General features: G+C 43.6%; 1 protein-coding gene across 6 annotated transcripts in view; it reads left to right on the top strand.

Annotated features, from left to right (window-relative positions):
* PICK1 (protein interacting with PRKCA 1) overlaps positions 1-23,147 on the top strand; it is a 62,872-nt gene extending 39,725 nt beyond the window's left edge. For all 6 annotated transcript variants that reach the window (XM_075702385.1, XM_075702382.1, XM_075702384.1 and 3 more), the window contains 3 exons: positions 75-270; positions 2,074-2,404; positions 7,516-23,147. In XM_075702385.1, coding sequence (XP_075558500.1) covers positions 75-270; positions 2,074-2,381 — 504 coding nt within the window. In that variant the 3' untranslated portion in view covers positions 2,382-2,404; positions 7,516-23,147. The remainder of the gene's footprint in view (positions 1-74; positions 271-2,073; positions 2,405-7,515) is intronic.
* Positions 23,148-25,541: the final 2,394 nt, after the last annotated feature.

Here is a 25,541-nt window from a genome sequence, read left to right as displayed (position 1 = left end):
ATGCTGAACATGGAAGTTGATGGCGTATAAACTGTTATGCAATTCCACCTTCCACACCTCTTTCTGCTGTGCAGTCGTACTGCTTGAAGGTCAAGGAGATGGACGATGAAGAGTACGCCTACCAGGCGCTGCAGGAGCCGCTCTATCGGGTGGAGACAGGCAACTACGAGTACCGCCTTATCCTGCGCTGCCGTCAGGATGCCCGCGTGCGCTTTGCCAAGCTGCGCTCAGATGTGCTCGTCAAGCTTGAGCTGCTCGACCAGAAGCATGGTAGGTGAATGCCTCTGCGTTTTTTTTTTACAGGAATTCGAGAGATGTGTTTAGAACTTCAATTTCATCATGGTGTTCGAGTTCGCGTAATCTTTTCATCTACCGTATAGTGTTCAGCCACTGAGCTCTGAGAAGAAACTGCCACTCTTACAGAGTCTGAACTATGTTCACAGCAGCAGCTGCAGCCTTCACAGCAACAGCCAGAAAGTCTGTCATCTAGTCTTGACGTGTTCGTGCTCACTTTCCTTCCATCTGTTGTAGGCTGCATTTGGTTGTTAGGAATGGTGAGGAGAACAAGGCTGGTAATAAATACAGACCCTGCCGTTCATCTGCTTTCTCATACGGAGATGGCGAGCTCCAGTCCACTAATGTGCTTATGATGAACGCCGCATGAATTGATTTGTCGCTGTGTTCCTCCATGAAGGAATACAACTAGCCTTAAGAAGGAAGCTTTAGCTCAGGAGCTCCTATCTAAATACAGTAAAACCTCGTTAAACCGTACCCGCTTAAGCGGTAGTTTTTGTTTTAAAAGTAGTAAAGTCAAATCCCCGACTCAGCGGCCAGTGAACATAATGTGTTTTGTATCTGCATAAACCGTACCAGCTTATTGCGTGTGTGTCGGTTAACACGTAGTGTTTCCACTTTTCATCGCGCAAACATGGCGGTACGTCATCTCCATCAGGCGGCTCGGCAGTACAACAAGCCTCACAGATCAAAACAACGGCCTCCATGCGCCCTGTGCGTTCGTGCATGAAGCCACATCAATATCATTTCAGCACCATGCCAGAGAGCGTTGCAGCGTCCTGCAAGCAAGGACTCGCATTATTGCTGAAGCTTGGGTAAAAAAGATGCCGGGTGCTCAGCACAGAAGAAAAATTAGACATTGTTCGTGCTATTGAGCATGACACGAAGGAGTCGGCGCTATACCTATGTACCGTGCAATACCTATGTACCGTGCATTGGGTGCACATTAAAGAACCTCAGGCGGTCAAAATCAATCCAGCGTTTCCACACGATGGCGTGCCTCATAATCATATCGCAGGTGTGGTGCATAAAACCTCAGAATATTTTTGAGGGATTATACCGCAGGAGCTATTCGTGCAAAAGCTGTTCCCACTGTCAGCTACTTGCCATGGTGGCTTGATGTCTATGGCATGAGGTCACGGGATCAAATCCCAGCCATGGCAGCCGCATTTTGATGGGGGCAAATGCAAAAATGCCCATGTGCCATGCATCGGGTGCTAGTTAAATAACCCTAGCTGGGTAAAAATCTGGTCTTAAAGTAATCTGTGTGGCATAAAAGCTGTTCTTCCTGCTGCTGCTGTAAAACCTGTTGTTTCTGCTGTCAGCTATTGGCATATAAGCTGTTGTTCCTGCTGTTAGCTATTGCTGTAAAAGCTGTTGTTCCTGCTGTCAGCTATTGCTGTAAAAGCTGTTCCTACTGTCAGCTATTGCTGTAAAAGTTGTTGTTCCTGCTGTCAGCTATTGCTGTGAAAGCTGTTGTTCCTGCTGTCAGCTATTGCTGTGAAAGCTGTTGTTCCTGCTGTCAGCTATTGCTGTAAAAGCTGTTGTTCCTGCTGTCAGCTATTGCTGTGAAAGCTGTTGCTGCAATCAGCTATTGCTGTGAAAGCTGTTCCTGCTTTCAGCTGTTGCAATAAAAGCCATTGTTCCTGCTGTTAACTGTTGCTGTAAAAGCCGTTTCTGCTGTCAGCTATTGCTGTAGAAGCTGTTGTTCCTGCTGTCAGCTGTTTGCTTTGAAAGCTGTTGTTTTTCCTGCTTGTCTTCGCTTCCCACTGCCCACAGTGCAGGACATAGTGTTCCAGCTGCAGCGGCTGGTGTCTGCACTGTCCCAGTACCACAGCGACTGCCACGGTGTGATGAAGGGCAGTTGCATCTTCCCCATCGAGGTGGACCTGTCACGCTCCACCTTCCACTACCCAGACCCCTCCGTCAGCCCCTACCAGGATGAGGAGGAAGAGGACGAAGAGGATGATGAACTACTCTCGGCCGGCTCAGGACCCTCCACAGCTGACGACAATGGCGCCAGTGCCGCCAGCTCTGCCACCTTAGTTGCCACTGCTGTCGAGAAGTCCCTGCTCCTTAATGACTAGTAGGGGCTGTTTCTCTGGATATGGTGAGCTTCTCAACATCCTTTCCACTTAACTTTTACAGTAGACTCCCCATAAGGGAAACCTGAAAAGACCTTGAACGTCCTTTATATGCTTGACACATGGGAACTTCAAAGGCCTTTAGTCTAGGGGGCATCTACCGAAAAGGCTGCAGTAGAGCCTCAATATATGCCCGCTTAAAATGTGGTAATGGTGAAAACGTAGTTCGGACAAATCCCCAACCCATTCTCGATAGAGTATTGGCTTACCACTTAAGCTGTAGTGGCTCATCATACTCCTATCTGTTAGTGCGTACCATGATCACTTAGATGTCTTAGTGAGTTGGTGCATAGACATGCATGCATGCGTGCAGACACAGGCTCTTGTGTGGGATGCCGCCCAGCAGAGCCTGTGCACCTTTGTGGAGCACTTGGAGCTAGGTAGTTGCATTTTAGCCAGTATAACTGTCCGTTTTCTTCACTCTGCTTACAACCACAAACAACAAAGAAAAAATTAACTACCTCCTTCATTTTGATCTCGCAGCACCACAGAATTTCAATTTCAGTGTAGAAGCCAGAATTTATGCTAAATTTTATTTGACTATTTACTGTCCGACAGAGGAATATGAGTGTGAATCCTCTGAATGATTTGCATTGTTTCCTTTTTTTAAATGTAATTTGATTACACTGTTACTTTCATACACCTTGCTAAATTCTGTTGCCTGACAAACTTAGGGTACGATCCCCATTGCCTGCTGTACTTTTAGCCCATGACATTGTCTATTGCTGAGAGTTCAATAAACCTCTCATATGCTGGGGTAAGCATTGGAAATGCGAATGGGAGCACAAGTGGCGGGCTACGTATGAGACTTCAGTAAAAATACTTCAACTAGTTTTCATTTCACAAAATATTTGTAGGCTGTTGCCATAAGCCTGTCACTGCTAAACAGTTTTAGTATATTGTGTGCAAAGCTCTTGCATGCATTGTGAAATAATGGGTCTAAAATGTACATGTGCAGGATGAAGAGGTTTGTGGGTTCTGTATACATGCTAACATTTGGATTTAGTGTTGTAAGCATTGCATGGCTTGTGTAGCTATTGTAACAACATTGCGGCTCCCATGCCCTTCATTTCGATCCTACTTCGACCTTGCACTTGCTCTTTGTTGTCACAGCACAACATAAATGGTACAATTGGCTTTGGTTATTCTCATCTGTCTTTTAACACAAAGTATTTGCAATGGTTCATCAGCATTATTGATATCAGTTACCTGTTTTGATGCAGCCAGGCTTAACAATATATGGTACCATTGCCATGAACGTGCTCTGATTTATATTAGTCGGCTCTGATTAACTTGTCCTCAGTCAGTTTGACTTTCACTTCATACAAATGCACTGGAACCTCCTGGTGAGAAATCATATATTGGCAGTCGAAAGAAACTAGTTTAATTTGAATGGGAAGGCATCCTGCTTCGGTTTAATTCGACTCTCACTGACCCTCACAGAGAAATTTTGGTGACAGCTTATCATGTAATGGTATGCCAAGACATGCACCCAGCAAAAAATGGTAGAAAACATCCATCTTTCACAGTGGCTGCACTTCAAAGCTGTTGAAAGTGTTCACTGGCCAGTGGTTAGAAGATAAGCAAGATATATTTGCAGTATTCCTGGAAAAAAAATTCACCTTCAATTACCATATCTATTTGAATCTAGGCCGATAGTTTTTTGCAAATAATATACAAAGCTCTAGGGTTGGCTCAGGTTCAAGGATTTTAAAAGATGCACCTGTTTATAACTGAAAATGATAAATATGGTCCATAGATAGCACCATCTAGAAAAGTCAGTATCGCAGCCACTAATAGCCGGGCCAGTAGCCAACTGAAGTAAACAAGCGATGTCGCTGCTTTGACCTGTGTCGTATCAGAGCTGGTTCTATGGTATCGGCATGCAGCATGGCGTTATCGTAATGGCACACTATAGTGCCACTTTCAAACGAAAAGTTGTGCTAGCCGCAGGGGCACAGTAAGCCAAGCGCGACTTCAGCATTGATGAAAAAAATGCCCCTCATTGGAAGGGGCAACCGGAGACGCTTTTGCGTGTGCCTCAACGAGGAGATGACAGTGATAAGGAAGTTAAGCCCGCAATAACAGAGAGGCGCTCTTCACCTACATCGTGCCGCATCTTAACGCGTGCGATGCCGTACTGTCTGCGTATGTGTGGGCTCGGGGACGCGAGCTTGCGCATGTCCGCAAGTGTACGTGTGGTCTTGTGCTATAGGGACAAAGCTAACGGTGGTGACGACGTGGAGTGAGCTGGGCATGTTCATATCCTTTGGTCAGAGTGTTCACGTTCATGTTCACATGTTCACATGAGTATCATGTTCAGAGTGTTCAGGGCATGTTCAATGCTATTATCATTTTGTGAATGCTGTCCTCAATTCTTTTCTTTGGCCTGCATTCGAGTTAAGTTTTTTTCATTTTTTCTAGCTTCGGGTATTCGGGGGTCGGCTTAGAATCGGGGACGGCCTAGATTCGAGTAAATACGGTACAGTACTCCCTAATGCAAAATTTGAGTGCAGCTCTTTATGTGTTTTATTGCGTGATATATTGAGGAAAAGAATTTGAGAGAAACATGTAGCGGTGTCGATGATTGTCGAAAATGATCTGCGGGTCAAGCGCATCGGCTTTTAAACATGGCTAGTTGAAGGTTTCACGGTAATCGCTGGTGTCCCGTGGCTTCCAGAAAGTGCTACACAGTTCTCATCGTGCTTACAGTCAGATTACAAAGCAATTGCAAACCATGAAAATCGAAAGAAGAACAAGACCAAACCAAGAAAACCAAACAAGCGCGAGTGAGAGCTGACGCGAGCAGACGATTGTATGAAAGAAGCGGTCTGGCTTTGACCAGTTACAAGTACGCATCGAGCGGTTGGGCGGGTCTGCGTGACACCTGTTTCCCATGCGCACGTCACAGAAGGGGCTGCTCTGATTGGTCTCCACCATTTGCGGCTTTCGGCTTTCATACCCCTCTCAGTGTTCGTTCTTTCATGTTTCGCTGTGCTCATTTACGCCGCCGCTGATGGTCGCCGCAGGAACGGGCGCCAAATAGCTGTGCTCTGATAGCAAGGAGGACATGGGGGCAGGATCGTGTCAAGCATAGGTGGCTTTACAAAATAAAGCAGATAGGCAAAGTGCTAGATTGCGGTATTGCAATGCAGGAATAGATTACAAAGGCTTAGTGACTACGTATCTTGCCCTTTGATTCGAAGGGGATGGCCATCAAAACATGTCATCATTATCATCATGGCTATCCATTTGCCATCTGGAACACCCTTCTAAAGGTCTCATTAAGAGCACGCACATAGCTTGGCAGTAGCAGTTTTATGTGCATCCACATAAACAGCCACAATGTTGTATGCTAAAATTGAGTACAATCAATGTGTGCATTTACAATATGCATGTGCTGTCTAACGTCTTTATAACGAAATGCTTAGGACCTCCAAAATCCTTTGTTATATACATGACTTTGTTGTAAAGATTGTGAGCTGTACTGCCCACAATAGAGCAGGCTAAACATGTTCAAGAAAACCTTTATTTATCAGTAATTCAAGACATATAGTCCCTTTATTTTTTTTATACTTTGTCAAGTAGAATGTGTGACAGCAGCTGACCTCATTGCACTGAGGTTAATGGCAGGTTCAGCGGCAAATTGTGGAAGCGCACCAGGCTGCAGATTGCCAAATGCAGCTATCAGCTTCGTTGCTGTCAAAATTCTTTGTTTAATGAATCATCACTGTTGCCTTCGGGTATCCTTTCCATGAAGTAGGCTTTGAAGACATCATCAGTCATCAGTGCAATATTATTACCTCCTCGACTACACTGCACCCACTGCTGTATCCCTACAAGCAGCGTACGAGTTGAGCAATTCCTGAAGAGTACTGCAGAGCTGTAAAATTTGATGATGTTGGCGCGCTTTACAAGTGCATTGCTAGTGCTGCCATTAGTGTGAAGAGCAGCTCAGTGATGTCTTCGGAAGGCACAGGGGCACCGCTTGGTGGAGTTCATTGTAAAGCAATGAATCTGCCTTCGGGGCACTTAAATTTCTACTATATACAGGCAGATTCATTGTACTGATTCTTGTTCTAGAGGCATTCACAATACTGACACGTGTACTTGTTTATCTTTTTCGGGTGACCGCTTTTCACCGTCTAACAAATGTTATCGCTCAGCGCGGGATGCGCCTGCATGTATTGGAAGTTTCCCAAATGGTATCGACGTTTCTGCCCATTGTTTGTTGTCACTGAAGCTTGTGTAATCTGACTGCATGTGCAACGCTAACTGTGTAGAGTATTTTGGAAGACACGTGGGCACCAGCGATTACTTGGAACCTTCGATTACCCATGTATAAAAGCCGACACGCTTGACCCGCTGATCAGATTTTCGCCGATCACCAACTGTGTTCGCCGGTATCGGCATTCTTTGAGCGTAGCCTGTTTTTGAGGGCATGGGTTCAACCAATGAAATGCGAGTTTTGTCATTTCCAATTTTGCTGCTTTCTTTGCTGTCACTACCACGTGACAATACACATGAGATGTAAATTCGGCCTGGACATAATCCTTTGTTATACAGGTCATTTTATGTAGGCGTTTGTTTGTATGTGCAGCATGTGCTGTAAAATAGCACTTATACAGTCAAGACTCGATATAATTGCCAAGTGTGTAAGAAATTATCAGATGTCACAAAGAACATATAAACTGTCAGCAACAGCGTATAAAAATATTAGTATGCTTGTAACGAGTATTGAATGTAATAAAGGTATTTCCATGTTGGATGTTGCATAATCATGACAAGGTTTTACTATAGCTGCGAGTCTTTGTTCAAAATTTTCAGGTGTCAAATTTTCATATCAACTTTAATTGATGTGCCAGAGTACTGGTCCATGTACTGGTTCTGCTTATTTCTTAGAAGATATGACCAAAGCTATGTGTGCATGCATGCGCGTATGTAGGTATGTGTGTTTTTGCATGTTCCCCATTTTGCCGACCAAAATCACCTCTGACTTTACGTTTGTGATGTCACTATATGTCGCATCTTAGAGTAGTTGTGACAGTAGTGCCATTTCATTTTTGAAATATTCCAGGATCTAGGAGTCACCGTCTCAGCCTGGATGCCCCAAGCATGCATGCTGAGCAGCTTTGAAGAGACACGCATGACTAGTCATTTTTGTACGCTGTTTTCAGCGCTGCCTAGTCAAGACTTTCCATCTGGAGCCTGAGGAGGTGTTATAAATTTTACCACTGCAGTGAATTTTCACCGGGTGCAGTGATGTTTGATACATTCCATGTTCACACAGGCCTACCCATCTTCTCGTGTCTGCGGCGCACAGTCTTTCCAGCAGCAATTAAACATCGGCCCGGTTAACTAAGTGTTTCTCATTATTTTTTATATGTTACTGAATGGCCTTGAGTGTTGATGTTATTGTGTTGAAAAACAACAAAGCCCGTTATATTTAGCATATTTTCTTTGGCCCTTGGCATTTATCTTCTTGAATTGCTGGGCAAAACTGTACATTGTTTTCATGTGTTTGTCTAGTCATACTTCCTGAGCTGACATGTCTGTGAAACTGTGTTAAAATGTTGAGTCAGGTCTTATAAGTGATGGATGATAGACATTGTACGTGCGCCTGTGCATGGCATAAGATGAGAATTCTACTAGCAAAATGTATCTTTTGTTATGTGCACGCTTGCTTTAATTTTACCACCAGAAGTGCATACTGGTCTTTGGTGGGGAGTAAACCTGGTGTCAAGTGGTGAATTTACTATTACACTGATGAGAAACATAGAATGCAGACTAACTCTTGAGGAGGAGGAATAAACTTTATTTTAAGACAGCAGATTTGAGACCTAGGCCTCTCTACCTAGATGATGGCCTCGAGCCCTTGGGCCCTGGCGGCATCTTTGGCCTGCTGGATTGCCTTAGTTGGTCTTCCGGTGCACAGCTAAGCAATGTGGCCTCCCACTACTCTCTGGTCTTGTTTACTTTGTAACCTTTGAAACTCTTGAACATCAAAACACCCTTTCTAAGGCCCTTGTGTCTTTCAAGGTAGCTTAAGTATTGCTGAATTATATTTCAAGCGAGCTAATTTTATTTGGACACCTGGTTGTAAATTTGAGTATGAGAGGTCAAGCCAATCCTGCACATTTAGCAAATTTTTGATGATTCACATGTTACGCTATTTCTTTGTATCTTTTTGTTGTAGTGCTTAAGAAAAAAAGTTGTTGAAGACAGTATATTTTCTTTTTAAGCTGCGAACTGTAATACAGTTGAATTTGTTTATAACGAGCTCGATAGTTCCGCGAGAAGTGGTCGTTGTATCAGTAGATCGTTATATATGGATTCGGCCTTGAAAACGCTAAAAAGTGACCGCACTGAAGCTGGCATCGTCAGTTACAATTCGGCTGCACTTTGGCCCGAAAACCAGATTTTCAGTGTCATTTTATTGCGATATGGACACTGCAAGTGCTTTTTTGCCATAGGCGTCATCGTGAGGCTCCGTATAATGTCCAAGGGCGGTAACCGTCGCCCCACGCCCTACGCTGTATGTGCGAGTGAAAGCATGTGAGGGGAGCCGACGATCGCGGCTCATTCTCACCCATGCGAAAGAGATGAAAGCGAGGAAGAAGCGTGCATCGCGTGCGAGGCACTTTTAAAAACAGTGCGAAAAACTGGGGGAGGTGTTCCACTCCGGCTGCAACTGCGTGCGTGGCGGCTACGCGCAGTCGTGCGGCCATTTTTTTAGAGCGACCTGCGTTGGGGGCAGAGTCTAGGTGCCTCAATGTCTTGTGGCTTTGTCTCTAATGTGTGTTCTCGGCGCTCACTTTGCGTTGAAGTCATAGAAAGCACGAATATCACTTCGCTCGCTGTTGCTGCCATGTTTCCTCACGCCAGCAGTTTGATAGGCAGTTTCCGTGGTGATCGAGTGAGATGTCTTTATGCTTGATTGTGCGCGCGTGACACCATGCTTGTTAATTTAATTAGTATGCCTATGTTTACAAATTTATACGGCCGATAAAACTACTATCCTTACTTCGTATAGTTGTCCGCTAATTCGCTATCACAATCGTTACTTTGCCTTTGGGCGAAACTGCCACTTTTTTTGTTCCCGGTGCGTTCCTGCGCCTAGCTGCAAATTTCCGTTATAAATGTCCATCTAAAGCATGAAATGCAGCATCATATAGCTCTTTTGAAACGGCGCCCACTTCCGATCACCTCTAATTTTGAAATTGCAAAAAGCACAGCCGCCATTTTTTATTCGAGAGCTTGTGATCTCTTTTACTACCAGCAGGACATGACCGTATTCCGCATAAGAAATCGAAGCATTCTAGTTGGCCAGGACGTAAACTTTGGGAACTACTGCGACATGCCGCCATTCTGCTAAGGTCTCAGACATCGTGGTCTCGGCCCTACGACTGCACGTTAGCCACACAAGAGCTGTTAAGTAATGTTATCTATTTCACTTCGGACGAAGAAAATGCTGTTTGAAATTTACGTCACCGTGAACCGTTATCAGAAATCGGAAACGCGCAACGTTTGAGCTACCGTTGTTCCCATGGTGGAAGGACATAGATGGTCGTTGCAAATCGTTTAAATAGGCGTAATGCACGTGGTGCCCCACGGAGAATTTCGCAAAAACTAGAGTGCTGCCGTCGTGGCATCCGATGTCGCACCGGCGCATGCGCCATGCTGTTTATGCTGTACACCTCCTCCTCCTTCTCCTTGGAGATGAGCTGAAAAGCGAGTGACCTAATTCTTTATTGCTTTTGAAACACACACGTGGCAGTCACTCGCTCCCTTTGAAGGCTGAAATTCTCATCGTAGTTTGACTGGTGTGGGGCATGCTGCCGTGTCTGTAATTCGTGTGTGCAACCTTTTTACCGTGACTGGGTTCGAAGCGTTCCTTGCAACAGTACAGCGATTTGAAGAACATTCATTGCCTCTGGAAGCAGTTTCAATAGGCAAGGTCGGAAAATCGTAAATGCACTGAAATGTGGTCATTAAAACCGATAGATTGTTATAAGTCAGTTCGACTGTATTGCTGCTGTCCTTAATACTAACACTTTGTCTGGACCAAGGAAGCCTTTAAAGGCTCTTTAGTATTTCTTAAATAAAAACCAATGGGAACGCTGGAAATGACGTTGTGTTTTCTGTGACGTAGCAGCCTGTATTTTCACACTACCTGCTAAATCACTGCACAATGCATGGAAGCTAGTGGCGTACAGTAGTGGCATCAAGTTACCAGGCATTTTGTACCTGCCATTAGAGTACAGACACTGTCGCTACGCCTTTTGCTTCAGCATGGTGTGCACTGAGGGAGAGTTGACATTGTTCTAACAGTGCCCCTGTAAACTGGAACCAGCTATCAGGAAAGTGTTGCCCTTTATGTGACTCCCGGTCGCTGGTCAGGCATTGAAAAACTACAGGTGGCTATGGCTGTCGTCGTCTTCCCTAGTGGCTCAGATGGTATTAGTGTTCTGCTGCTGAACACAGCTGCATTGTGAAGTCCCAGCCACTCAAGCCTTATTCCAAAGATAGCGCAATGCAAAAGTGCTTGTGTACTTAGGTTTACATTGGTTTCATAGGATGTAACAATGTTAAAAGCATGAAGTTCTGCTTTTGTGACTGACATTCTTTGGGGTTACTTGAGCCTGACTGCAAAAGAAATGGTTTTACAATAGACTTTCAGAATTTAAGATCTGCAAATTATACTCCTCACCTTTGAACTTGACTATGTTTAAATTTTCTAGGGGCACCCATGCATGAGGACGGGACACTAAAGAGAAACAATATCATTCCTTCAAAACTCTATTTTTCTTGATTTCGCAGTGCTTGGTTGATTATTGAAAGAAAAATGAAGGCTAGAGTTTCGTTTTTTGAATTTCATGCAGAAACACCAGTTCCAGTATGTCAGTGTGACATCGTGGATTTCAAAGTATTTTCTCCTATTTGGGCCATTGTTGGGCAGTAAAAATTTGCAAAACTTGCCAAGTGTTTGGCTTCTTTAGAGCACAATTAGTTCATTGTTACTGATAAATGTTTAGCTAAGCTTCAGCTAACATCATCAAAATTCAAGATGTCATGGCCAGATAGCGTAACTTCATGGTGGCGGCACCATCTGTCTTTCATTTTTGCAGCTTCTCTACCCTTTCAAGCTTCCTGTCGCATGAATGCTTTTGTGGCTTTCAAGAAGCGTAATTTGCACCATTGAACCTATTTTTCTCTTTAGTTTCTTTTCAGTTGGAACGTGTGGTACTTGAAACAAATTTTTGTGCAATTAGTATAGAAGTCGGCTGTAGTATATTTTTAAAAGCCATCCGAGGTATGTGAAATTGTTGTTTTTGTACACTTTGTGAAAAACTGTGAATCTTGTTGGCGGAGCAATGTTCAGCTGCAATGAACAGAACCTTGTCTGAACATATATTGTAGACATCGTTACATGCTACTGTCAAGCTTTTCAGGTTGCAATGCTTGGAAGAAGTGTAGCTGCTCATGCATTGCAAGTTTTGCACAGAACTTTATCATAGTAGTGACTTGCACATCAGACTTACTTTATTTCACCTTCCCAATCTTTCTTTGGCTCATTTTTGTCCCAGTGGTCTGTTTTCATTTTTAATACTTTTTTTATTTTCCTCCTTGTATTGACTTTTGCTGAACAGTTGAACCTTGATATAACGAACTATCGGATATAAAGAAGTAAATATCAAATGTTTCTAGCCATTAGTGTCATGGAACAAATGTATGCTCATAGCAAATATTGAATATAATGAAGGTATTGTGTGAGATGCGACTTTGTTATAACGAGGCTCATCTGTAATATAATCTCGTGCCCTCTTGTCTTTCGAAGTTTATGCTTTCTTCCCTTCATTTTCAAGTCCTTGCCAGGATTGCCTTTTCTTGATGTGAGAGCAGGCAACACACTCACACTGCACTCTATTTTTTATTTCCTTAAGGCATCATTGTGCAATATTGTCGAAGTATTATGAAGAAATGGCATGCCTTCTGTGTTCGTTGTCGTGTTTTATTTTCTCTTTGTGGTTTCTTGCCGGTGGTCTGGAACAAAAATGGCGTAATGCGTGTTTGACTAGTCTTCCTGCAACAGTGTCTGTATCCATGCGCCTTGTGTGCCTGGCCTCAAAACAACAGAGAAAATCTTTACACTCTTGCTTGCAACTATGCACATCTCGTATAAACAGGGTTGTCATTATCTTATACCAAAGATTTCTCTCACCCGCCGTGGTTGCTCAGTGGCTATGGTGTTAGGCTGTTGAGTACGAGGTCGCGGGATCGAATTCTGGCCACGGCGGCCGCATTTCGATGGGGGCGAAATGCGACAACACCCGTGTACTTAGATTTAGGTGCACGTTAAAGAACCCCAGGTGGTCAAAATTTTCGGAGTCCTCCACTACGGCGTGCCTCATAATCAGAAAGTGGTTTTGGCACGTAAAATCCCATAATTTAATTTTTTAAAGATTTCTTTAAAAGAATTGTCGTGATCTGCTAGAATCCGCTGAATATTTTTATGAATGTGCTAAACATCTACTACGAGACTCTTCTCAGAAGTAGTGTGAAGCAGAGTTACAGGTATGTCGAAGTATTGAACAAATATGTCATTGAATCAAACAGCTAAACCGGCACCAATAAGATAACCAGTTTTTGGTTGGTTCACATTTGTTTACATTGAGAAAATGGGTTTTTAAAGTTCCTCAAAAAATACTTTTTTGCGTAAAAAACTATATGTGTAAGGAAAGTTATACGAGCAAGTATTTTATTGTAGTGGCTAAATCAGAACAGCAGGTGCTCAAAATCAGCTTGCCAATTTTCATTCTCTAAGCAGACAGTTGAAACAACAGTAAAGTATGCTGTGATCTTCCAAATAATTTTGTGAAGCAGCTTAAAGTCTGCTAAAGACAATTGGTTGAGAATTGACCATCCTCTAAAAGCTAAACAAGCCTCAAATTCGCTAGAACTAGCAAAAAATTCACTACAGTGCAACATTTTAGACAAGGCACTGTGGAGCTCGAGGTCGCAGATATGGTCCTGACCACAGTGGCCACAATTTAATGGGGGCAAAATGTGAAAGTGGTTGCGAACTTAGATTTAGCTGCACGATAAACAACCATCTGGTCAAAATCAACCCAGAGTCCCCCACTATCGCGTGCCTCATAATGAGATCATGATTTAGGCATGCAAAATGTCACAGTTTTTTAAAAGTTAGATAAATAACACATCCACTGTGGTTGCTTGGTGGCTTTGGTGTTACGTTGCTAAGCACGAGGTCGTGGGATCAAATTCCGGCCACGGTGGCCACATTTCGATGGGGGCAAAATGCAAAAACACACATGTACTTAGATTTAGGCGCACATTAAAGAATCCCAGGGGGTGAAAATTAATCTGGAGTCCCCTGCTATGGCGTGCCTCATAATCAGATCATGGTTTTGGCGCGTAAAAGCCCATAATTTAATTTTTAGATAAATAACATAGCTATAAGATGTACCTTCACAATAATGTCAAACACTTTACATTATCACACACATTGCGTTCTCATTAAGCCTTTAATCTGGATATTTATTCTCTAAGTAACCTGCAAAATTTTCCAACTTTTTTTGTTTGTGTGTCAATCTTTAGTCATACGAGTTACTGACTGTAGTTAAACATCTATTGCCTTTATGGTTTGCCTTTCATGTTAACAACAAAAATTAAGTTATGGAGAACTGTACTGAAATAGACGCTTGTGCTGAGGACTAACGCAAATTTTAAATAATTCTGTACAAACACATAATAATCAAGCGAATGTAAATGGGAAATAATGCTTCGACTGGGGCTACTTGGTATAGCATCGTTGTTTTTACTGCACTATATTGTTGTACAAAGGACAAAAAGAGAGACTGACACACATGTACACAAACTGTAGACAGCTCCCTTTTCCTTTAAAAATGTGAACAACCAAAATCCGATGAACTTTACCAACGTGAATGTTTCAGGATTTGTGCACGCGATATGTGACAAGGGACCTAAGTTTGCAGTTTGCTCACACATGTGCCAGCCTATCTTTGTCCTTTGTATGACCATATAGCACAGTAAACAGAATAATGTAAATGGGAAATTAGCTTTGAACTAAAAGTTGAATTTATATTGCCAGTTAATTTTCATCTAATTACTTGCTGAATCTATTCATTGTAAAAGAATATCTCAAATCATCTGCTTTTTTTATCTCAGACTTCATTTCCAAATAAGGCAGTGATTTTGCAGTTCCTGGATGTAACCACATGACATGACGAGCCTATGCAGTATTCATAAATGCCTATCCCTTAAATGCAATCAACTCTTGCAGCCTGTTTGATGTCCTGTTTGAATCACCGGCATTGATAAAATCTGTAACAAGTTTCATGCTTACTACATAGGCTTGACAAAAATGAAGTTCATTTTGAAAAGGTGAATTGAAGGCAACTGTACAGAAAAGAAAGATTAAGAAACACTACAAGTGCTGTAATCATAACTGCATATCTTAGTATACACACATGCTCATGTGACCGACATTTGCATATTGTAACAAACTAGGCAAAAATACAAATTAAGTAATCAAATACCACATAACTCACTGCTTGCTTAAAAATGACAGCCCACCTTTTTTCGAGTGCTTTATTTCTTGCCTCTTTCTGAAGCACACCATTACCGAGGCCCCTGGCTGTTGATAAGCAGGGTACATAAATATAATATTATTGTTATTATAGTAATAATAGTGTGATAGATGCCTGGCTTAGTAGACCTTTCCATTCTGCCGTGGAGCATGAAATGGCAAATCCTGTTCCTAGCCGCCATCACTACATCTTGATTGTGGAATGTGAAAGCGCCTGTACCATGCATTGAGTGCATATAAAATTAATAACCCCAGAAGTTTAATATTAACCCACAACTGTGAAATATGATGTCTTTCATAGCTCTGAAGACCAGTCATTTGAAGTGTGAGTGGCAAGGAGTGACTCGACTGAGCCTAAAACCCAGAAACGTTTCCTAGTCGTGCCTTCCACTAGTTGTTCTCAAAACATCATATGCAGGGTCAGGGTAATGTAGCGGTCCTATTGCTATTGGGATATTTTCACACATTGTCAGTAGTCGAAGCAGTGCTCCAACCCTATCACCAGGATCGTCTGGTCACGAATAGTGGAGGATAAGAAAGGAATAGAATTGGGAGCAAAAGGAATCCATACATTGTAGCAGCCCAAGTCTGTGATTCTGATTTTCATTATTCAGCAGCAGTGATGCCTACAAAGTCGAGTGTGTAAACTGCATTTGGCAGGCACCAAATGAAATGATGCACATGCTGGTACATAAAGCTGTGGGTGTTTGGCTAAGTAGCAATTCACCACTGCACAACACTGAAAACGATATAACAGGTCTCCAGTGCCACCAGAATTAAATGTGGAAATTGCATATATGATACTGTACCTCGGCCTGTGATCTTTCACACTTTCATTCTTTCCGAAAGTGTGTGTGCCGGTTGTTATTGCTTGATGGTAAAGAGCGCAAACATTGTGCATTTTAAAAAATAAATTTTCGCAGTTCTGCATGTGGCTGCATTTTCTGATTAAGAGTTCAATAATTATTTTAGATGCTGTTTATTACTGACGTAGCAACTGTGTTCTTACTCTCCTGTCTTGTTGACTGAACATAATTGGCATAGGTTAGCAGTTTGTTTTTGGATGGTTATATATTAGGATCTATAAAATCTGAGTGGTTAATTGTTTCATGGATTCTATTGCATTCCGAACAGTCAGTGAAATCCACAATAGCTGATTGTGCAGTGTCTATCAAAGCAACCCTCTGCTAGTCTACCTAATTCTGAAACTAGCTCTGTTGTTGAATGAACACGAATTGAATGTATTATAGCTTGCATACTGTATCGACTGTACTGTAGCCTTTTCGAATTGTTCCTTTCATATGTTTTCTGTTGTGCTAATGTACAGTTCAGCACCGATGCTATATAGCTGCTTGTAACAGAGCAGCAGTAAATGGTTTGCCATGAAATGGTCTTATAGGGTACTATAATGACAAGTTCCATGTGTTGCACACTTAACACATCTTTTGAGCAATGTAATATGTTGTAGTTGTGAGCAGCATTTTCTTTTCTGTTTATTATGGCAGGGCACTTTGTGGCCGCTGTACTGCTGCACAGCCTCAAACTGAAGTAAAATATGTTCAAATCAGTTGTATCATATCTGATAAGTTAACTTAAAACAATTGCTGGCTCTCCCATTATCGAGAGTAGATGTAAGCATGAAATGGCAGCCGGCAAAGCAGATTAGTTTGTGATGATAGTAGTCACATTTTAAAGTGGGTGTAGTGCATATTCACAACCGCACACCCCACCGCACAACACCGCACCACGCTACACTGCGCACTGGTCCATGCATATGGACGCTGCCCAGCTAGAAGAAAGCGGGCTGAAGGCCGCATGGCAGGCAGTGAAAGACGCCATGAAGACAGAGCGCACTGCCCAGTTAGAACAATGAATTCTGCTGTTTTACATGCCAGAACCAAGACTTGATTATGAGGCACGCCGTAGTGGTGGACTCCGGATTAATTATGACCACCAGGGGATGTTTAACGTGGCCCAATGTACAGGATACGGGCGTTTTTGCATTTTGCCTCTATCGAAATGCAGCTGGGATTCGATCCCGCGACTTCGTGATTAGAAGCGCAAAACCATAACCGCAAAGTCACCGCGGCGGTTAGAAGCGCCTCAAGGAGCCGCCATGCAGCGTGGTGCCATCTCTCGAGGCGGCGCAAAACCTGTGCCGCGGAACTCGCGGACCGCTGGCGTTAAAATATGACAGTGAAGTACATGGTGCCCGATATCTGCCTTTTGAACGTCGCTATTGGAAATGAGAAATAAAACAGCGTACTAGACGTTACAGCTCGAGTGATACTGTGAACAGGAAAATCTCGGAAGCATCTTTTTGTATTTTGTTTGGGCAGTAACCCAGGTAGCACAAAAGAGATACGTAACGTTTTCGTAGCGTTTATCCAAGACGATAAAAACGGGTTGAAGAAGACACGAATGAGAGAACTTCGGCGGGAAAACGTCGTATATCTCTGCTAATGTCCGGCTTAATTACTTTCTTGAGACGATCTGGAACAGGTCTGCAAGACGTATTCGAAAAGCTGGTCTAGAAATAGGATTGGGAAAGACATAAGTAATCCCTTTGCCAAAACTTTTCGTAACCAATTTCTAAACGTTTTTAGGACGTTATCAAAAAGCTGGTCTAGAAGCGGTCTTGAAAGGTTTACGATCATCTGAAGCTAATTTTCGCGGGTGACAGGCGCGATCAGACATCGTTGTTCAAAACACGCGTTTAGTTTCGCCTCCCGCGACTGGCCTATGCCGCGCAGACGTCGTCAGCCGCACCCGTTGGCACGGCCTAGGCCAATCGCGTGAGGTGAAACTGATCGGGCGTTTCGAACAACGATCTCCAATCGCGCCCCAGATGAGTAGAAGCGTCGGTGTTGACTGTAAGAGCCATGGCGCAGTGCCAAGCACTGTTCCCCGCATGGCCGGCGCATCCTCTACGAAGTCGCACGAAAATGAGCCTGTTAGGAATAATAAATCCTTAATACCGCCTTTAGTAAGCTGCGATGCTTACAAACACAATGGTAATGACATCCTGCAAAGAACAAATGGCCACGTCTTGGCAGGTGGCCAGACCAAGCCCTTCATGCCAAGAGTGCATGAAATGAGAACATTGTGACAAAGCAAAAACACTTTATTAAAATGCAATGCTTATGCAAGGTTCGAACAAACTGTGTGAGAAATGCAAATAGAAGTAAAGGTACATCAACAATGACAAAAGTCGCAGAAAGGATTCGTAATGAACTCGAAAGTGAACATTCACTAGCACATAAACAAAATTCCAAGTACACATACAAAAATGAACAGAAAAACCTGGAGTGTACTAAAGTGTCTAATTTATCATAGTAAAGTGCACGTGCTATTAGATGGACCAGAATTATGCAGAAGTGACATCGGAGCGAATGGAAGAAGTAGACTGAAAAATGCAAGAGTATGAATGGGATGGTAACTGCCTCCAAGCAATGTTACCAATCAGCTAGAAGCTTGAAAAAGAACACAAAAAGAAATACCACCGCAAACCATCATAAAACAATCCTGTGACAGAAATAAAAAAAAAATGGGAACAATGCAAAATTGGAAATATTGCCTTTAGTATCAAAGAAGGTAATGGCGAGAAAAAATAACCATACAACAAACAAGCAAAAAGTGAAATTAGTACAGAATACTTAAACGGGGGATTCAGTGTAACAAGTGAACACTACTGTAGTACAGCGAACGATGAGACAGTAATGCTGCATCTTGCGACTCCAGAACGTGAGAAATGAATATGCAAGCCTCATATTAGAAACTTACATAAACATGGAAATAAATTGGAATGCACTGGAAGCTGCATTTGTGTAACAAGGGAAGCAATGGTCATAATAAATAGTATGTGTTTTATCTAAAAAGCCCTGTACAAGAGGCAAAGTTGTACCTCTCTGGCAAAAACAAAGTTGCAACGAATAATTTGCAAACCAGCAAATACATTAATTAGCACACTGACATGTCACACTTTGCGCGCATCTCCAGTCTCCTAAGTAAAAAAAAAAAAGCACTCTGAATGAGAAAAACGTTTAACACATGTAGCCCAGAGTAAATTCTTTGCCAATTCACTCACACTTTCACATCCAAAAACATTTGCCACAAAGTCCAGGCACAGTTCCACTGATGTTTACCAATTCACCCCCACTTTCACGTCCAAAAATATTTGGCACACAGTCCAGGCAGAGCTTCATAGATAAACACCTTGAGAGCACCCTACTGATTATTGTGCAGTCCCGCTGCTGGAAATAGAACTGCCGCACATGCTGGTAGTGGTTTCAATGTAGACACACTTGCTGCCCTGGACAGCTATGCTCAGATAATTGCACTGGTGCTCCATTTTGTCGAAGTAGACACATTGACGCACTACGCTGGTAATTGAAATGTTTTGAATGCACAAGTATTGGCTTCACCAGAGAGACTTGCCCACATACCACCACTGGCATATATATGCACTTGCTCTTCACTCAGTAGCATTGAACTTAAAGTGTTCCCTATGTGGAAGCCATGTGTAAAACCGGTGTCGCACGACCACTCTCGATCGCGATCACGCCCGATCCGGATCGAAATTATCGATGCGACTGGCTCACTCTCATAGCTTGCGCAGAGGAGCCAATCACAACCGAGAAATTCGATTTGTAACGGACTGGATAGCGGCTAAAAGAGCCCCGTGTGAAACCGGTATCAAATAATGCACAGACGTACGCTAGGAAAATGTGTTGCACAAGGACAAAGAACTGCGACATGCCCTGTTGTGCGAAGCGCGCGAACAGAACACACACATATATATATATATATATATATATATATATATATATATATATATATGTATGTATATAAAAACTGCGAGAGCGCTTCGCGAACTCCATGCGCACACATGGCACCCGCACGAACTCAGCAGGCCGCCGTAAAGCGCGAAGGGCGCACAGCGTACATTCCGACACATTTCCCAAACTGCAAACAATCGTACTACCTAAAGCATACAAGTTATTTTATACCAAGGGTATACTCGACTCACGTATGCAGTATACACAAGCGAGTTATGCAGCGTACATGCTGTATCCATTCGCCAAATAGTAAAATTGATAACAAGTGCAAAGCTACAAGGGACTCAATACATTACTACCATTTGAGGCGTCAAATAAAATCGAATTTGGCCGTTTCATATATTAGACACAATATATGGACACATGTGGTACCCGGTAATACCATGAAATACCCATCACGTGGGTAAAGAGGGCGAAAACACAATCGAGAACCTGAAGCGCAAACGATAAAAGCACGGTATGGTGCACGCAAAATTCTGTCAGTGCGCTGTAGCGCGAGGGAAGAAAATAGGGCGAGCACTTGACCTCACCTTTTGGGATACCGCACTAGTACTGAATCATTTAAAAAAAAGCCTGTTTGAACCAGTTCCCTTGTCTGCAACACTCTTGCTAAACGGGAGACTAAAATACCACGATGACGGCTCTATTGCGGAGATCGGCAAGGTGCGCATAAACAGAAATTTTGCCGCCTTTCTTCGCATTCTGCAAAATGCTTTCTTGTTAGGATCACGCATAGCGGCCGATCCCGACGCTAGGGACACACAGGCACGATTTCGTCCCTCTAACTTTCGTCCTTATACTGCCCTTAACGCCTTAATTACAGCGTCAGTGAAAAGGCGCCTCACATAACATGACAATGAACTTGAAGAGCTGATTAGTGCCCTCCACTCCGCGCCCTCCGATTGAAAACACTACTGATTTCCAAATTAAACTACACAAACAGATCGCACAACCCAAACTAATCACAGAACGTCGTATTCTTGACGGCAAAACCCTGCAACACTTACATGACAAAGGGCAGCGGCAGCACATTCAGAACAGCCGCTATCATATCACAGCGCAATGCAAGTGCGATAACGCTATTATGCCCGGCTCAAATAGATCGCACAACCCAAACTAATCACAGAATGCCGTTTTCTTGACAGCAAAGCACTGCAACACTTACATGACAAAGGGCAGCGGCAGCACATTCAGAACAGTCGCAAACAGACCATAGTGCCATGCGAGTGCGATAACGCAACTATGCCCGGCTTCACGAATAACATGGCCGCCTTGGTCACATAACAATTGAAAACACTACTGATTTCAAAATTAAAACCACACAAACATATCGCACAACCCAAACTGATCACAGAATATCGTTTTCTTGACAGCAAAACACTGCAACACTTACATAGCAAAGGGCAGCGGCGGCACATTCAGAACAGCCGCAAACACACCACAGCGCAATGCGAGCGCGGTGACGCGACGACGCCATGACGACGCCCGGCTCGCCCGGCTGCCCGGCATCCCGAATCACGTGGCCACCTTGGTCACATGATTTGACGACGGTATCGCCACCTTGCGCAAGGTTGGATCGCGTTGGTGGGTTGTTGAATATTGTAGAAGCCGCTAAAGAGGCTGACGCGCCGTGGCGTGGCGGTGGCGCCTTGAGTCGTTTGCAAAACGTATTCACCCCTCGTTTTTAAGCTGCCTGGCTTCCAACGTTATCAAAACGTATTCACCCCTCGTTTTTAAGCTATCTTGTTTGGAACGTCTTTGATGCGTCGATTTTGGTCAAAAATTCGTTTCAGACGTTGAATCCCTTAATACGACGTTTTCAAGACTTTGTGTGCTACCTGGGAACTAGCCTATGTAATGCGGTCCTGTACAAAGGGGTGGGGGGAAGAGACCTCATTTCGTTAAGTTTTGACTGGTGGCCCGGACGTTCTCGTTTGAGTGTCGGGATAACGGCTCTGGCATTTGCCTCAAGGTCACTCAAAGGTCACCGACAACGCGAGCTGGAGTTGTAAGTTCTGCGCTTAAACAGTACGTAGGAGCTAAAAGCATTTCATGCTCCACATTCCAACATCTGTGTTCTGTACATGATAAGTCAATTATTTGTGTGGTTGCACACTTTGCTGGGTTGGCTGTGTGCAAGTGAATTGACTTCAAAATAAACATCTTGTGTTTGCGCCTTTTCCGTGTGTAATGGAATTCAAGATTGGTCAATGCAGATAAAAGGTAATTGATTTGCACCTCGATGTACCGAACGCATATATAAAAAGTAACATAAAGTAAATTTAAAATGTTTCTTGCCGACACCATGTAATTAATACATGTTTATAACGAATCTTGCATATAGCGAATGTATGTCTGTGTCGGATGCGACTCCAATTACACAGTCGTGTTCTCACTGATTCTTTGATGTGATAACAGCAGCCATATAGCGCAAGTGCTGGGTTTGAAAACAGTCGTCATATTTTCTTTCATGTGTTCTGCCAAATTACAATTCCAAATTCACCGGAATCTGTCGAACATTTATTTTTGTGAGTCTGCTAAAAATCCGCCAACAAGAAGTTCAGCTCAATATAAGCAGTGAGGCACATTTGCTTCTAGTGTAAACAAAAATTGCAAAAGGCAAGGTAGTAATCTACCAGTTGTGTTACAGGGACATTCAAGAGGAAACGTAAGCTAAGCTGTAATAATCAGCTTTCTACAGTACCGCTACAATCACTCTGACTGTGAGAGGAGGCTTCGTGAGCCAGAAAAGACAAAAAACGAAAGACGGAGTGGAGGAAGGGGGATGTGCGATGTCACTGAGTTTCCCGCACAAGCTCGCTGCGGCTCCGTGTATCTTTAGGGCGGCTGCTCGGGCCGAATTGTTATCGATAAAGACAAACTGCATCGTTTTGTAAAAGCGTCAAAGACAAATGTTCGCAAGTTTCAAGAACTTTCGCTGAGACCCCTATGGCGCGAATACGAGCAAATTTTTTGAAATCGGTGACGTCACACTGACGTGCTGGCGCTGGTATTTCGGCGCGAAATTAAGAAAAAGAAAGGAAACTGACCTTTATTTTTCTTTTGTAATATAACTGACTTCTTACCAGGAAATTGAGAATACAGCTTTGAGAGTCCGCTTTCCCGCATAATCTGATTGTGCTTCTCTTCTATGTCCCTTTAAACGACTCTGCACACACTTTGATGTTTTGATATGTTTCATTGCTTCCTTGTTTTTTGTAAATAAACGCTCTTGCTCCGGAACTCCGCTGGTTTGTTTCCTTTAAAAAATATAGGTAAGATATAAAGGGAGCAAATGGCAGAGGGCATACATCGAATGTCAATAAGAAATCTGCCTAGTGCAGGCAGTCTAGAGCCACTGGCCTCGTGAGCGGTTACAGCATACGATCGAGGCCTCTTTGCCTCGGGTACGGTGGGAAAGAACACCTCGCTTCTCAGACATCAGCTGCGAGGAGGGGGGGGGGCGTAGGGGATTATTCAATTCCAAGCTGATTGGCTGGGGGCACCCCAGGTAGCACAAAAGAGATACGTAACGTTTTCGTAGCGTTTATCCAAGACGATAAAAAAGGGTTAAAGAAGACACGAATGAGAGAACTTCGGGGGGAAAACGTCGGATAACTCTGCTAATGTCCGGCTTAATTACTTTCTTGAGACGATCTAGAACAGGTCTGCAAGACGTATTCGAAAAGCTGGTCTAGAAATAGGATTGGGAAAGACACAAGTAATCCCTTTGCCAAAGCTATTCGTAACCAATTTCTAAACGTTTTTAGGACGTTATCAAAAAGCTGGTCTAGAAGCGGTCTTGAAAGGTTTACGATCATCTGAAGCTATTTTTCGCGGGTGACGGGCGCGATCAGACATCGTTGTTCAAAACACGCGTTTAGTTTCGCCTCACGCGACTGGCCTATGCCGCGCAGACGTCGTCAGCCGCACCCGTTGGCACGGCCTAGGCCAATCGCGTGAGGTGAAACTGATCGGGCGTTTCGAACAACGATCTCCAATCGCGCCCCAGATGAGTAGAAGCGTCGGTGTTGACTGTAAGAGCCATGGCGCAGTGCCAAGCACTGTTCCCCGCATGGCCGGCGCATCGTCTACCAAGTCGCACGAAAATGAGCCTGTTAGGAATAATAAATCCTTAATACCGCCTTTAGTAAGCTACGATGCTTACAACCACAATGGGAATAACATCCTGCAAAGAACAAATGGCCACGTCTTGGCAGGTGGCCAGACCAAGCCCTTCATGCCAAGAGTGCATGAAATGAGAACATTGTGACAAAGCAAGAACACTTTATTAAAATGTAATGCTTATGCAAGGTTCGAACAAACTGTGTGAGAAATGCAAATAGAAATAAAAGTACATCAACAATGACAAAAGTCGCAGAAAGGATTCGTAATGAACTCGAAAGTGAACATTCACTAGCACATAAACAAAATTCCATGTACACATACAAAAATGAACAGAAAAACCTGGAGTGTACTAAAGTGTCTAATTTATCATAGTAAAGTGTGCGTGCTATTAGATGGACTAGAGTTATGCAGAAGTGACATCGGAGCGAATGGAAGAAGTAGACTGAAAAATGCAAGAGTGTGAATTGGATGGTAACTGCCTGGTAACGCGCCCTCCAATTGAAAACACTACTGATTTCCAAATTAAACTACACAAACAGATCGCACAACCCCAACTAATCACAGAACGTCGTTTTCTTGACGGCAAAACCCTGCAACACTTGCATGACAAAGGGCAGCGGCAGCGCATTCAGAACAGCGGCTATCATACCACAGCGCAATGCAAGTGCGATAACGCTATTGTGCCCGGCTCAAACAGATCGCACAACCCAAACTAATCACAGAATGTCGTTTTCTTGACAGCAAAGCACTGCAACCCTTACATGACAAAGGGCAGCGGCAGCACATTCAGAACAGTCGCAAACAGCCCATAGTGTCATGCGAGTGCGATAACGCAACTATGCCCGGCTTCACGAATAACGTGGCCGCCTTGGTCACATAACAATTGAAAACACTACTGATTTCCAAATTAAAACCACACAAACATATCGCACAACCCAAACTGATCACAGAATATCGTTTTCTTGACAGCAAAACACTGCAACACACACATAGCAAAGGGCAGCGGCAGCACATTCAGAACAGCCGCAAACACACCACAGCGCAATGCGAGTGCGGTGACGCGACGACGCCATGACGACGCGACTATGCCCGCCTCGCCCGGCTGCACGGCATCACAAATCACGTGGCCACCTTGGTCACATGATTTGACGACGGTATCGCCACCTTGCGCAAGGTTGGATCGCGTTGATGGGTTGTTGAATATTGTAGAAGCCGCTAAAGAGGCTGACGCGCCGTGGCGTGGCGGTGGCGCCTTGAGTCGTTTGCAAAACGTATTCACCCCTCGTTTCTAAGCTGTCTGGCTTCCAACGTTATCAAAACGTATTCACCCCTAGTTTTTAAGCTATATTGTTTGGAACGTCTTTGATGCGTCGATTTTGGTCAAAAATCCGTTTCAGACGTTGAATCCCTTAATACGACGTTTTCAAGATTTTGTGTGCTACCTGGGACCTGTCTCATGATGTGTACCTCAGTCCATTCAGTCAGCTTCAGCAGCTGACAAAATGG

The sequence above is a fragment of the Dermacentor variabilis genome, chromosome 8 (assembly GCF_050947875.1).
Source record: "Dermacentor variabilis isolate Ectoservices chromosome 8, ASM5094787v1, whole genome shotgun sequence".
In the NCBI taxonomy this organism is placed as follows: domain Eukaryota; kingdom Metazoa; phylum Arthropoda; class Arachnida; order Ixodida; family Ixodidae; genus Dermacentor; species Dermacentor variabilis.
Note: the sequence above shows the minus strand (reverse complement) of the source record. Positions and strands in the feature narration are given on the sequence as shown.